Here is a 14,124-nt window from a genome sequence, read left to right as displayed (position 1 = left end):
CATAGTTTTCTTTTGGTTTTACATTTGGCGTAGCAGAGTAGAGTAGATGATTATCACTTTACTTTTCCGTTTAGCTAGAGGCAACAGAGTAATTTATTTTTCTTTCTTTCTTTTTCGTATTTAGACGGAGGCAGCAGCATTAGTTCTATTCTTCTTTTCTTTTCGTTTAGCAAGAGTCGGCTGGTCTTGTTTTTAGCTTAGTTTATTTTGATTTTGGGTATTTTTTTCTCTTAGATTTTCGCATGGTTTAATTTAGATTAATTTTTATTACTAGAAATATCATGTGTAGCTAATTTCTAAAACTTGGGTTGTGGAATAAGACTTAATTTATTTTGGGTTCTAGTTTGATGCAATATTTTGTTGTTGAATATTGATTTCATTAAGTTACTAGTTGAATTTAAATTGAAAATTGATGCGGCTCTTGCTCTTGTTTTGTTGTTGACGTGGGGCACAACAAAAGCTTGAAAATTATCAAGGCTTCTCTCAATTGATCGTTAATGTGTGTTTGGCTAGTAAAGTAGAGAATCCCTTAGAAAAATATTGCAAAACTTGAGCATAACTTTTTATCTCCCGTTTATCAATGCCTTGATTGGATTGTTAATCGAGAAAATTATCTAGGATCTGAAATAAAAAGAGTCTCATACCCAACCCAAGTATTCGTTAATTTGTTTTTTTTTTAGAAACTCTAATTTCAATTTCGATTATCTTTTTGCATTGCATTTGAATTTTATTTTCATCTCTCATACTTGATTCATTTGTTACTCACAAATCTCTTATATGCTTTGATAACCCATTGTCCTTGTGGAATACGATCCTGGACTTATCCTTGATACAACTTGACACTTCTACACTTGGAAGCACATTCGAAACCGAGTCAGAGAGAGATTTTGAGGGCTATCACAAATGGAAAAAATGTTGTGAGACACTAGGAAGCTGATGACTCTGATACTAAAATGCTAACGACAACTCATACAGTCAATTAATGGTCTTATATGAGTAAAACCATAATGAAAATAGATGCAACTGAGAGAATTTTGTGGAGGAACAACTGGTGGAAGAATTCTAAAAGAAATAGCCTACAATTAAATCGAGCGTGTCATTAGTCAAGGGCTTTGATATCATATAGAAAACAAAACAAAATATTAAAGGGGAGAGAGAGAGAGAGAGAGAGAGAGAGAGAGAGAGAGAGAGAGTTTAAGGGCTATATATGTCCTTATTTATAGGTGAATGAGACTAGAGAAAAAATAAAAATAATATAAATCAATGACACTAAAATGATTTACACAATAAAGTTCTAAATATGAGAGAATAAGTCATATTATCATCTATACTCAAATTGTCTGTAACTTTCCTTTTAAAAATATTACCAACTGGGAACTAAATTGAGTCAATTGGAATTTAGGAGCGATCATCTAGATATGTTGAATGTTTCATCGACCCAAAAGGAAGATATTGGAAAGTTTACGAAGTTCGGTTGTTGAATTATGGAGAACTATTTTTTTCTTGACACTAATTAATTTCTAGATAACGAAAAGAGCACGTTTCATTCTTTGTAATATTCTTTCGTTAAAACAGATGTTTGATTAAAAATATGGGATCGAGTTTGACTAAAAAATGTATCTTGTTTTATTCTGAGGTCTATAGAGTAACGTTAGATACAGTTTTAAGATGTGTTAAGTCTCATCATACACTCATTTAAAATAAAAAATGAGATCCGTTATTAAAAAATTAATATTTTTATATAAGAATCTTATATTTAATCATTCTTTTTAAAGAGAGTGAACGAAAATTTGATCACATCTTAAGAATGTAAATATCATTTATCTTTCTTGAAATTAAGTGAATGTGTACGGAGGTGCATGTCATATATATATAAGAGTTTTGTTACGTATAAGCAAAGCCACTTATTAATCTGCGTACCAATACTGATTCCTTCATATTTAAAATTTAAATTAGTATTGTTTTCAATAAAATCTACATTTTGATCAATCAGATTAAATTAGTACATATATTAGTGCGTAATTATGCTTGCAACTAGATTTTCTATATATATATATATATATGTATATATAGGATGTACAAGTGAAATATTTCCTTAATAAACAAGCTAGCTAGGCCGCTTACGCGAAATGCGGATAAAATAAAAGAACTAGAACCAAAGAGCGCCTGAATGCCGAATGGCAGCTAATATAAATAATGACATTCATTTTGGACAGAATGACTACGGTACTCATACGTACTTCGTTCGGTCATGCATAAATTAAAATGCACATAATTAATCTTCAGATACCACTATGCCATGCCGATTGATATATTAATTTATTATTACATCATGATTAACGTTTAAACTAGGTAGAGGTCGTCGTAAAGACTGCGTGAGGAAAGTACCTTAAAATCCATGTCCAACGGTATTTTTGTTCCAGCAGCCCTCATAGCAGGAGTCCACATAACTTTCCACCTCTTTGTACGATTCTGTCACATAGAAACAAATACGTGATACATATGACCATGAAGAAACTATTGTATATGCTTCAACCAAATAATCCAAACTATACAAAAGAGCGAGAGAAAACAAATTAAATAGGTAGTAAAATATCATACCAGGCTTAAAGATGGCCGCCTTGGATACAGCACACTTGTCAGTACAATCATAGACAACTTCATTCTGATCATGAGAGTGTTTGCATCGTAACAAGCACTGGGCAAGACAAACGATGTACTCTATAGGGCCTTCTATTATCTTCAACGAGCATGTGAGACCACATTTCCTAAAGCAACTAAAAACATTTTCTGGCTTAGGAGGAGTGTACTGGGAGAGGGAGGAGAGACTTCTTGTGCTTGTACAACAACGACGGTAAGCAAAAGCATCATCCCCACCAACACTCTTTTTGTTGCACCAATTGTTCCTTCCATGGCTCCTTTAATTTTCTTACTTAGCTCAGACTCTCGATACATTTTACTTTAGATTTACATGTCGCTCAATTGGTCGAGATATTGTGGTGGGTTTAAAATCTTCATAGATTCCACATGAGTTTTTCTTTCTTGTTTTCACTTTTTTAATTTTAATGAAAATTAATACACATTCTAAATAAATGTTATGAGAGCATTTGTTTTTTGTTGTTTTTAGTTGATGCTTTTCAAACCAAACAAATTAATTTTGGATACATGTATGAGGTTAATTTTGTTAATTTAACATTTATTTTTTATGACTTTTTTTCTTAATGCTTGGTAACCATTTCAATTTAATATCACTTAGGAGATTTCTTACCACTTTCGTTCTAGAGATTTGATTCTTTTTACATTTTGATTTTTCACCATATATTAGGCTGATATGATGCATATGGTTCGGTTTAATGGCCATATTCCTAAACAGAAAATGAGGATGAGAACATGCAATTTGATTGTTGTTGTGGTTTTATCATTATCATTAGAACTATTTTTTTTTTTTTAAATTTCCCTATTATTGTTTTACGCTGCTCATGAATGTCTATACATATACTGATGTGTGTGTGTGTTACTTCTTTTCAAAATGTGCATTCCTATTTCAATAAATATTAGCCACAAATTAAATGCGAAAATAAAGAATGAAAATACCATCAAGTAAGATACAAATAATAATACGAAGCAGGAAATAGGGGAGCCAATGTATGATACAATCCATTAAATCAACATGAACATAACACGAAATTAACGGAGTTGAATTTCATATAAATGTGTTTAGGTCAATCGGCGAATTACAAGAAATGAGTTGAAATGAGTCATGTCATGTTAACATATTTATAATTAATTATTAAATTGGTCAAATGGGTAACACGACATGACCAATTATTATATAAACACAACCGATAAACATGAATTACCACCGTCCCTAGTAGGAAATATGTATGGGAATGGAGAAATATAATAACAATCAAATATTTCACAACCCAAATTTATTGTTAATGCAATATTAGCTCTTTTGGATACCCATATATAGTCTTTTATTTACACCAACTCTCTCTCTCTCTACCCTTGTTTTATTTTCTCTACATTTAATATAATTACAATTAGTAATAAACTAGACCACATTCAAATTACTTATATTATATACTCAACCAAGCACATAAGCATCACGTGGATGCCTGGCTAGATAGTATTAAAGCCCATGCAGACTTAGCATAACATCATGATGATCGATCGAAAATATATAGAAAATAAACAACAGTAATAGTTTATGGCAAAATAACATTTGATTGAACAATAATTATTAATTATTAATTCTTGTTATTTTTTAAAATAATAATCCAATTTAATTCCAACAACAAATTAATATGTGAATTCCTTCAATCGAAATACACAAATTAATTATAATGTCTTTTTAATTATTTGACATATCAAAAATTGTTGATGAGTTCCATGGATCAGAACCATTTCAACAAACCCTATAAACAAAAAATGGAACCGATAATCACCAAGCAGTATTTGCAGAGAAGCAAAAGAAGCAAATTTAGAAAGTAAATTACTAACCAAAGTAGAGAATTATCAGCACATTACTTGTATGTAGTTTCTTTTTACGCTTTTAGAAACCAAATGGAGGACAAGAAAGAATAAAATTTAGAGAGCTTTGCATTCGTTCACACTGATAAGATTTACAGGCGACGTATACTCTCAATCAACGAAGCTATCGCGAAAAGTGGAAAAAGAATTAGAACCAAAGATGTTGCACGGTGACTGCTATATAGCATTCATTTCCGATAGATTGATCAGTACAGCTCATTAATGAGCTAGCTAGGTAAAAAAACTTCAATAATGGATACAGTAGTACTAATTAATTATCCTTTATTCTTCATTTGAACAACACATGAAATTAAAGAGAAAAAGAAAATCACTATTCTTCAATCAAAAAACAAGTCCAAGACATTAACTCTTGATCGATTAATGCATAAGTTAAATCTGGATAATTTTAAAATACCATAATTCGGTCATGCCGAATGATAAGCACATGAGATATCATTAAGTCATGCCGATTGATATGTTTAATTATTAAGGTACTACGACTGGAGAAAACATTAAAATCTATATTGTCCAACAATACTAATTTTGTTCGAGTGCGCAGCCCTTGTAGCAGGATTCCACATAACTTCCCTCCTCAAAATATGAATCTATCACAAAGAAACAAATATATATATGTATTATATTCTTCAACCAAATAGTATAAAATAGAAATAAAGAGAGATGATGATGATGAGTAAAATTATTAGAAAAAATTAAGTGGAATATCATACCAGGTTTATAGATGGTGGTCTTGGATACAACGCACTTTTCAGTACAATCAAAGACACCTTCATTCGGAGGAGAATGCATGCATTTTGTCAAGCATAGACCTAAGCAAAATCCGTACGTTATAGGACCGAGTTCAATGCTCGGCAAGCATTTGATACTACATTGTAGAGGGCAAACAAGTAGTTTTTCACGCTTGGGGGACCCAGAGGAGGGAGGAGGAGAGACTACTTCTTGTGCTTGTACAACAATAATTGCAAGCAAAAGCATCACCACCACCACCAGCATCCTTTTTATTGCACCAATTGTTCCTTCCATGACTCCTTTAAGTTTCTTACTTAACTCAGAGTACTCTCAAAATATTTTACTTTAGGTCGTATTACTTGTGCTGCTGCTGTTGATTAAACATGATCATGACAACCCTCTATTTATAGGGACTGAAGTGCGTACGTACACCTCTCCATCTAGTAATTAGTCCAGTGAATATGTACATGCACGGCGTATGTTATAGAATAATGCAATATCCGAATTTAATCTATACATGGAAATATGTTTGTTGTTATTATTGTTTCTTACCCATGCAAATTAATGTCGCTCAATTGGTTGAGATATATGTGGTGGGTTTAAAATCTTCATAGATTCTGCATGAGCTTTTCTTTCTTGTTTTCACTTTTTTAATTTTAATGAAAATTAATACATGTTATGAGAGCATTTGTTTTTAGTTGTTTTTAATGGATGGTTTTCAAACCAAACAAATCAATTTTGGTATACATGTATACAGTTAATTTGGTTAATTTAAAATTTATTTTTTATGATTTTTTTTTCTTAATACTTGGTAACCATTTCAATTTAATATCATTTCAGATATTTCTTACCACTTTTGTTCTAGAGATTTCAGTCTTTTTATATTTTGATTTTTCACCATATTTAGGATGACATGATGTACGTATATATGGTTCGGTTTAATGGCCATATTCCTAAACAGAAAATTAGGATGAGAACATGCAATTTGATTGCTGTTGTGGTTTTATCATTATCATTAGAACTATTTTTTTTTTAATTTCCTAATTATTGTACATTTTACGCTGCTCATGAATGTCCATAATAGAAGTTGTATATATACTGTTGTGTGTGTGTGTGTTACTTCTTTCCAAAATGTGCATTCTCAAACTTGTTTCAATATAATAAATATTAGCCACGAATTAAATGCGTGATAAAGAATGAAAATACCATCGAGTAAGATCCTAATTATAATAATACAAGTAAGAAATAAGGGAGGTAATATATGACACAATACATTAATTCAATATGAACACGACACGAAATTAATGGATTTAAGTTTAATATAAATGTATTCGGATCAATTGGCCATTTATATGAAATAGGTGGAAATGAGTCATGTCATGTTAACATATTTATAATTAATTATTAAATGAATCAAAATTGTGATACAACACGACTAATTATTTAAATGAGTCGGATTAGGATTTGAGAAATTGACATGATTAACTTAACAGATTTGGTTCGGATTAACCTATATACTCAAATGATCATAATTTGACATGATATAAACACAACCTATAAACATAAATTACCACCGTCCCTTGGTAGGAAATATGTATAGGAATGGTGAAATATAATAACACAAATATTTCACAAACCAAATTTATTGTTAATGCAATATTAGCTCTTTTGGATACCCATATATAGTCTTTTATTTACATCAACTCTCTCTCTCTCTCTCTCTCTCTCTCTCTCTCTCTCTCTCTCTCTCTCTCTCTCTCTCTCTCTCTCTCTCTCTCTCTCTCTCTCTCTCTCTCTCTCTACCCTTGTTTTCTTTTCTCTATATTTAATATAATTACAATTAGTAATGAACTAGACCACATTCATGTTACTTATATATACTCAACGTCCATGTATGCATCGCATGGTCGCATGGCTAGTACTTAGTATTAAAATGCAGACTTAGCATAACATTATTATCGATATGAAATATATAGAAAATAAACTAAAGATGACTAAAAAAGTAAATTTTTTAATTAAATCTCTTTTAATTTAGAATTAATCTAATTATTTATTTGAATTATTTAGGAATTATATACAAAAAAATATTAGAATATCCTCTAGTGTTGAGGGAATTACATGTATAGAAATTAAAAAAAGAATCGATCTGATTCAGACAACAATAATAGTTTTTGGCAAAATAACATTTGATAGAACAATAATTCATATTAATTCTTGTTATTTTGTAAAATAATAATCCAATTTAATTTCAACAACAAAAGTGAATTCCTTCAATCGAAATACATAAATTTATTATGTCTTTTTAGTTATTTTGATATATCGAATTAAGCTTATAGGTGGATCGTAGAACAAGCAATAAAAAGTAAAACAAGTTGAATCGGAGATAGCCTCGTCATTTCCATCGATCAGATCAACCATCTCAACAAACCCCTGAAACAAAAAATCACTATAAGAAAATGCGGTTTTTTGTGATCAAAATTTAATAATAAAAGAACTATTTCCGACGAAAAGCCCGCTTCTTTTGCAGTGAATGGAACCGATCGATCATCAACAACCAATTAAGTTGCATAGATCAAGCTAAGGTCAAACAAATACACGTACAGATTAGTAAATTACTAACAAAAGCTATATATATACACACACTTGCAATGTCATGATATTGACACGTACATTATTTTTTACCTGAGCTAATAGTTTACTCAGTTTTTAAAACTAGTACCATGATCTAATGAGATTTTTATTCTTTTATTTTTTTACTCTTTCTTTGACTTGATGTACGTACGTGTTTGAGTACATGTTTGAATTCTTAAAAGTACGTTATTATTTTCTAAAGGAGTTGTGAATTCATTTGTATTTCACTTAATTTCCTTTTTAAAATATTACTAATTGGGAACAAAATTGAATCAATTAATGGAATTTAGGAGAATTCGACGTACATTGAATGTTTCATTGACCCGAAAGGAAGATATTGCATGCGAAGTTTAATTTGGGCTTTATGAAGATAGGTTGTTGACTTATGGAGAGTTATTTTTTTGTGTTAATAATTAATTTTTAGATGACAAAATTAGAATAGCACGTTTAATTACTTTTTGTATTCTTCTGCCAAAAGAGATGTTTGATTAAAAAAGAATAGTGCTACATGTATAATTAACAATACTATATTTACTGAATAGTAGCTCTATTTTATCCTTGTTTTTTCTTAATTTAAATTGCAAATTTTGAATTTTTAAAATCTTCACCTTTTAAAATAGTTGGCACATCAGTAATACGTATGATTATATAAGTTAATATTTTTTTAAAAAAGAAAACTGGAGTCTAGCTAACTAAAAAACATGTCTTGCTTTATTAGGGGTCTCTCTCTTAAGCACCAGCAATTGTATTGTATAACATATTATTTTCTTTCTTGAAATATATATACACATAGAAATTATACGAACATTATAAATGGAAAAAGTGCACCACATGAAAGCGCCCATTCAACCGGTCTATTAATTTCTTGGGATTAAGCCAATTTGATTAATGGAGGTCCATTTCATATATATATATATATATATATATATATATATATATATATATAATAGGAATATTTATGAGTGAAATATTTTCTTAATCAATGAGCTTGACTGCTTACGCAAAACATGGAGAAAACTCAGAAAATAAAAGAATGAGAACCAATTAAGAGCTGGATATATGGCAGCTCATAGATATAATTAATATGGCATTCATTTTGGATAGATTGAGTAAACTCATACGGACTTCACGTACATTACGATCATTAATGATCAGCTAGCACATGATAATTAATCCTGAGATATCATTCGATCGGTCATGCCGATTCATATATTTATTGATCCATCATTAATTAACGTTTGAAATTCATGGGTGCGGTTTATACTGCTGGAGGAAACCTTAAAATCCATGCAGTCCAATGGTACTTTTGTTTGAGCAGCCCTCGTGAAAGGAGTTCACCTTTGTTTGAAGCCATCTCTATTTAGCCCTTTACTTGCACCTTGTATTCTCTTCCTCCAATAGACACTCAACCTCCTTCTATTTCATTTTTATAATAGATCCATGTTCCCCATTGTTAACCTCTTGCAGCCTTGAAATCTCTTTCAACTTTTCTAAAACAGAACCTCTACCCTTGCTGCTATATATTCGGCTTGTTCCAATGATTAAGTGCCTTCTTACACTTTTGCAAACCAATAGTAATAGAATCCAAGCTGTTGCCTAATTGCCCTCTACTTTTCCACGCTTCATCTACCATTTTTCCACAGTCTTCCCTCTTATTCCAGCATGCCTCATATTTAAATACTTTACTTCCTTGCACATTGGTAAACTGATGCTAACTCAATTTAATCAAAATGGGGGAGTGATCTGATGACTGAGCAGGTAAGGTAAGAAAACTAGTGAATTCAAACAACAAGATCAGATTTAGGTTAGCAAAACCTCTATCCAATATCTACTTGGTGAAATCACTAGGTTCCCGATTATTGCTCCAAGTGAACTTGTTGCCTTGATACCCTAAATCACTTAAACCACACCCCTTAACAGCTTCTCTAAATCTCTCCATTTGCTAATATGGTCTAGCTTCAGCCCCTTCCTTTTCATTTTGGTGAAGGATTTCATTAAAATCACCAAAACAAATCTATGCTTTATCATCAAGAGGTTTTAGATCCTTTAACAATCTTCAACTCCCCCTCTCTTAATTCAGTGTTAGGACTTCCATAAAATCCTGTTATTTGAACACGATTAACATCACAGCTCAAATTCATAGATATGTGGAATCTAGAATAAGAGATCAAGCTCGTATTGCTAGAGCTATGCCATAAAAATGCTAACCCTCCACTGAGAAGGGGTCTCTCTCGTAAGCACCAGCGATTGTATTGTATAATATTTTTTTTTTCCTTGACGGGATAATGATTGCATTAAATCAAACACACACACACACACACACACACACACACACACACACATATACACTATATTATACACAGAATTATACGAACAATATATATGGAAAAGTGCACTACATGTAAGCGCCCATTCAACCGGTCTATTTCTTGGAATTAAGCCAATTTGAACGGAGTTCCATTTCATATAGAGGATTTATGAGTGAAATATTTTCTCAGTCAATGAGCTTAATTGGCCGCTTACGCAAAACTCAGAAAAGAAAAGAATGAGAACCAATTAATATAAGAGCTTGATGGCAGCTAATATAATATATATAATTATGGTATTCATTTTGGATAGATTGAGTAAACTCATACAGACTTCACATACATAACGATCATTAATGATCAGCTAGCACATAATTAATCCTAAGATATATATATATATATATATATATATATCATTTGGTCATGCCGATTGATATATTTATTATTGCTCTATCATTAATTAACGTTTGAACTGCATGGATATTGGTTTATACTGCTGTAGGAAACCTTAAGATCCATGTCCAATGGTACTAATTTTGTTTGAGCAGCCCTCGTGGCAGGAGTCCACGTAACTTTCCACCTCATCATAGGATATTTCTGTCGCATAAAACAAATACATGATACATATATATGACCATGAAACTCTTTTATTGATACTCTTCAACCAAATTAATAATAGAAATTAACTAGAAAGAGAGAGATCATAACAAAATGTTAGGAAAATTTTAAGTTAAATATCCTACCAGGTTTAAACATGGTGGTCTTGGATACAACACACTTTTCAGTACATCGTAGACAACTGGATCTTGATGAGGATGTCTGCATCGGAACAAGCACAAGGCGAGGCAAATCACGAACTTTATAGTGGTGACTTTGGACTTGAACAAGCATGAGACACCACATTTCAGATGGCAAAAATTAAATTTTTCTTGCTTAGGAATATTGGGATCATAGGAAGGAGAGACTTCTTGTGCTTCTACAACAATAATAGCAAGCAGAAGCATCATCACCACCAACACCCTTTTTGTTGCAGTTGCTGCTCCTTCCATGGCTCCTTTTACTTTTTTCCCACTTCAAACTCTCCCAAGTATTTTGCTTAATTGGTATAACTGGTGCTGCTGTTGATTAAACATGATGACAACCCTGACCTCAATTTATAGGGATTGAAGCACGTACACTTGCCCCGTCCATTAATTATTAGTCCAGTGAATATATATGTACTTAAGTTCTACATCATTAATGCAAGATAATAAATATAGTCAATATATATATATGGAAACTTGTAATTAGTTGTTATAATAAATTTAAACAAATCAATTTTGGTAAGGTAGATTTTGTTAGTTTAACATTTATTTTGTATGATTCTATTTTTTAATGCTTAGAATTAATAGCCACTTCAATTGAATATCATTTAGGACATTTCTAAGCAATCTTGTACTAGAGATTAATTGATCTTTTGATATGTTGATTTTTGATTTTTTTTTTCTCTCCAAAAATTAATTTAGGGTAATTTAGGATGACATGTATATATGGCTTCAAGGTCAGGAGTTCAAGTTAGGACATAAATTGAAACCACTTATGGCAGTAAAGCCTGACCTTTGAACCACGTGATGGGTTTTGGACCAGCTGAATACTTTGAGAGTATTGTGTTGACAGGCTCTCCTTTGGGCAGTAGCTATGGCTTAAACCGTATCTTCTATAGCAGGGAGGGCTCCTATGGTCACGCTCAGAGAGAGTTGCTATGCCGGTCGTTCCCACCTCCCATTTTCTTAATAAAAAAATAAATTAATTTGTACAAAAAATAAAATAAAATAGAAAATGAGATGGAGAAAAATGAGTGAGAGAGATTTTGAGGGCTATCACAAATGGAAAAAAAATGATGTGAGACACTAGGAAGCTGATGACTCTAATACTAAAATGTCGATAACAACTCGTACAGTCAATTAACGGTCTTATATATATGAGCAAAACCATAATATAAAAAAGATGCAACTAAGAGAATTTTGTGGGAGGAACAACTAGTGGAAGAATTTTAAAAGAAATAGTCTACAAAATCAAGCTTGTCATTAGTCAAGAGCTCTGATGCCATATAGAAAACAAAACAAAATATTAAAAGAGATGGCGAAGAGAGAGAGAGAGTGATAGAGACTTTAAGGGTTAATGTCCTATTTATAGGTGAATGATGCTAGAGAAAAAAAATATATAAATTAATGACACTAGAATTATTTACACAATAAACTAAATATAAGAGAATAAATCATATTATAATATATACTAGAATATTGTGAACATATTCTATAATAAGTATGGTAATATTCTAGCATACTTTGTATTGATTTACACAATTTGTCTGTGTCACATTCCTTTTAAAAATATTTCCAAGTGGGAACAAAATTGAGTCAATTGGAATTTAGGAGCGATCGTCAAGATATGTTGAATATTGTTTCATCGACCCAAAAGGAAAGATATTGGAAAGTTTAAGGAGATCGGTGGTTGACTTATGGAGAACTATTTTTTTCTTGACGCTAATTAATTTCTAGATAGCAAAAAGAGCACGTTTCATTCTTTGTAATATTCTTCGGTTGAAAGAGATGTTTGATTAAAAAAATGGCATCGAGCCTGACTAAAAAAATGTGTCTTGCTTTATTCTGATCAAATTCTATAGAGTAATATTAATTACAGTTTTAAGATGTATAAATTTCATGCACTCATTTTTTTTGTTTTAAAAGTAGAATCCATATTGTTAAAAAATTAATTTTTCCATATAAAAATCTCATATTTAATCACTTTTTTTAAAGAAAGTGAAAAAAAATTTCACATCTTAAAAATGCAAATATCATTAATCTTTCTTGAAATTAATCCAATTTGAATGGAAGTGCATGTCATATATAGGATATACGAGTGAAATACTTCCTAGCTTAATGAATGAGCTAGCTAGGCCGCTTACGCGAAATGCAGATAAAATAAAAGAATTATAACCAAAGAGCGCCTGGATGCATGGCAGCTAATATAAATAATGACAATTCATTTTGGATAGAATGACTACAGTACTCATACATACTTCGCTCGGTCATGCATAAATTAAAATGCACATAATTAATCTTGAGATACCACTCGGTCATGCCGATTGATATATTAATTTATTATTACATGATTAACATTTGAACTAGGTCGTCGTAAATTAATGCTACAGGAGGAAACCTTAAAATCCACGTCCAACGGTATTTTTGTTCCAGCAGCCCTCATAGCAGGAGTCCACATAACTTTCCACCTCTTCGTACGATTCTGTCACATAGAAACAAATACATGATACATATGACCATGAAGAAGCTATTGTACATGCTTCAACCAAATAATCCAAACTATATAGAAAGAGCAAGAGATAACAAATTAAATAGGTAGTAAAATATCATACCAGGCTTAAAGATGGTCGCCTTGGATATAGCACACTCTTTCTGTACAATCATAGACAACTTCATTCTGATCATGAGAGTGTCTGCATTGTAACAAGCACTGGGCGAGGCAAATGGAGTACTGTATAGGGCCTTCTATATATTAACTTCAACGAGCATGTGGGACCACATTTCTTAGCGCAACTAAGAAATTTTTCTGGCTTAGGAAGAGTGGGATAGGGAGGAGAGACTTCTTCTGCTCGTACAACAACAACAAAAAGCAAAAGCATCATCCCCACCAATACCCTTTTTGTTGCACCAATTGTTCCTTCCATGGCTCCTTTAATTTTCTTACTTATAAACTCAAGTCTCGAAATATTTTATTTTAGGTATTACTTGTGCTGCTTGTTATTGATTAAACATGATCATGACAACCCTCTATTTATAGGGACTGAATTATGTACGTACACATGTTGATCTAATTATTAGTCCAATACACAATGTAAGTTCTA

The 14,124-nt window shown here is 31.5% G+C and overlaps 1 protein-coding gene across 1 annotated transcript; it reads right to left on the bottom strand.

Annotated features, from left to right (window-relative positions):
- Nucleotides 1-10,494: 10,494 nt before the first annotated feature.
- LOC122306917 lies at nucleotides 10,495-11,384 on the bottom strand. The gene is made up of 2 exons (XM_043119485.1): nucleotides 10,964-11,384; nucleotides 10,495-10,817 (listed from the first exon to the last, which is right to left on the bottom strand). Exons 1-2 carry the CDS (start codon nucleotides 11,267-11,269, stop codon nucleotides 10,677-10,679), a joined length of 447 nt encoding a protein of 148 aa, XP_042975419.1. The 5' UTR covers nucleotides 11,270-11,384; the 3' UTR covers nucleotides 10,495-10,676.
- Between the last annotated feature and the right edge of the window lie 2,740 nt (nucleotides 11,385-14,124).

The sequence above is a fragment of the Carya illinoinensis genome, chromosome 4, assembly GCF_018687715.1.
Source record: "Carya illinoinensis cultivar Pawnee chromosome 4, C.illinoinensisPawnee_v1, whole genome shotgun sequence".
Lineage (NCBI taxonomy): Eukaryota > Viridiplantae > Streptophyta > Magnoliopsida > Fagales > Juglandaceae > Carya > Carya illinoinensis.
Note: the sequence above shows the minus strand (reverse complement) of the source record. Positions and strands in the feature narration are given on the sequence as shown.

Excerpts from the sequence above, each read along its gene's own strand:
- LOC122306917 (XM_043119485.1), bottom strand. The coding sequence starts at position 11,269 with ATGGAAGGAGCAGCAACTGCAACAAAAAGGGTGTTGGTGGTGATGATG. Across the intron at positions 10,818-10,963 it reads GACCACCATGTTTAAACCTG|AAATATCCTATGATGAGGTG; the intron begins GTAGGATATTTA and ends TTTATGCGACAG.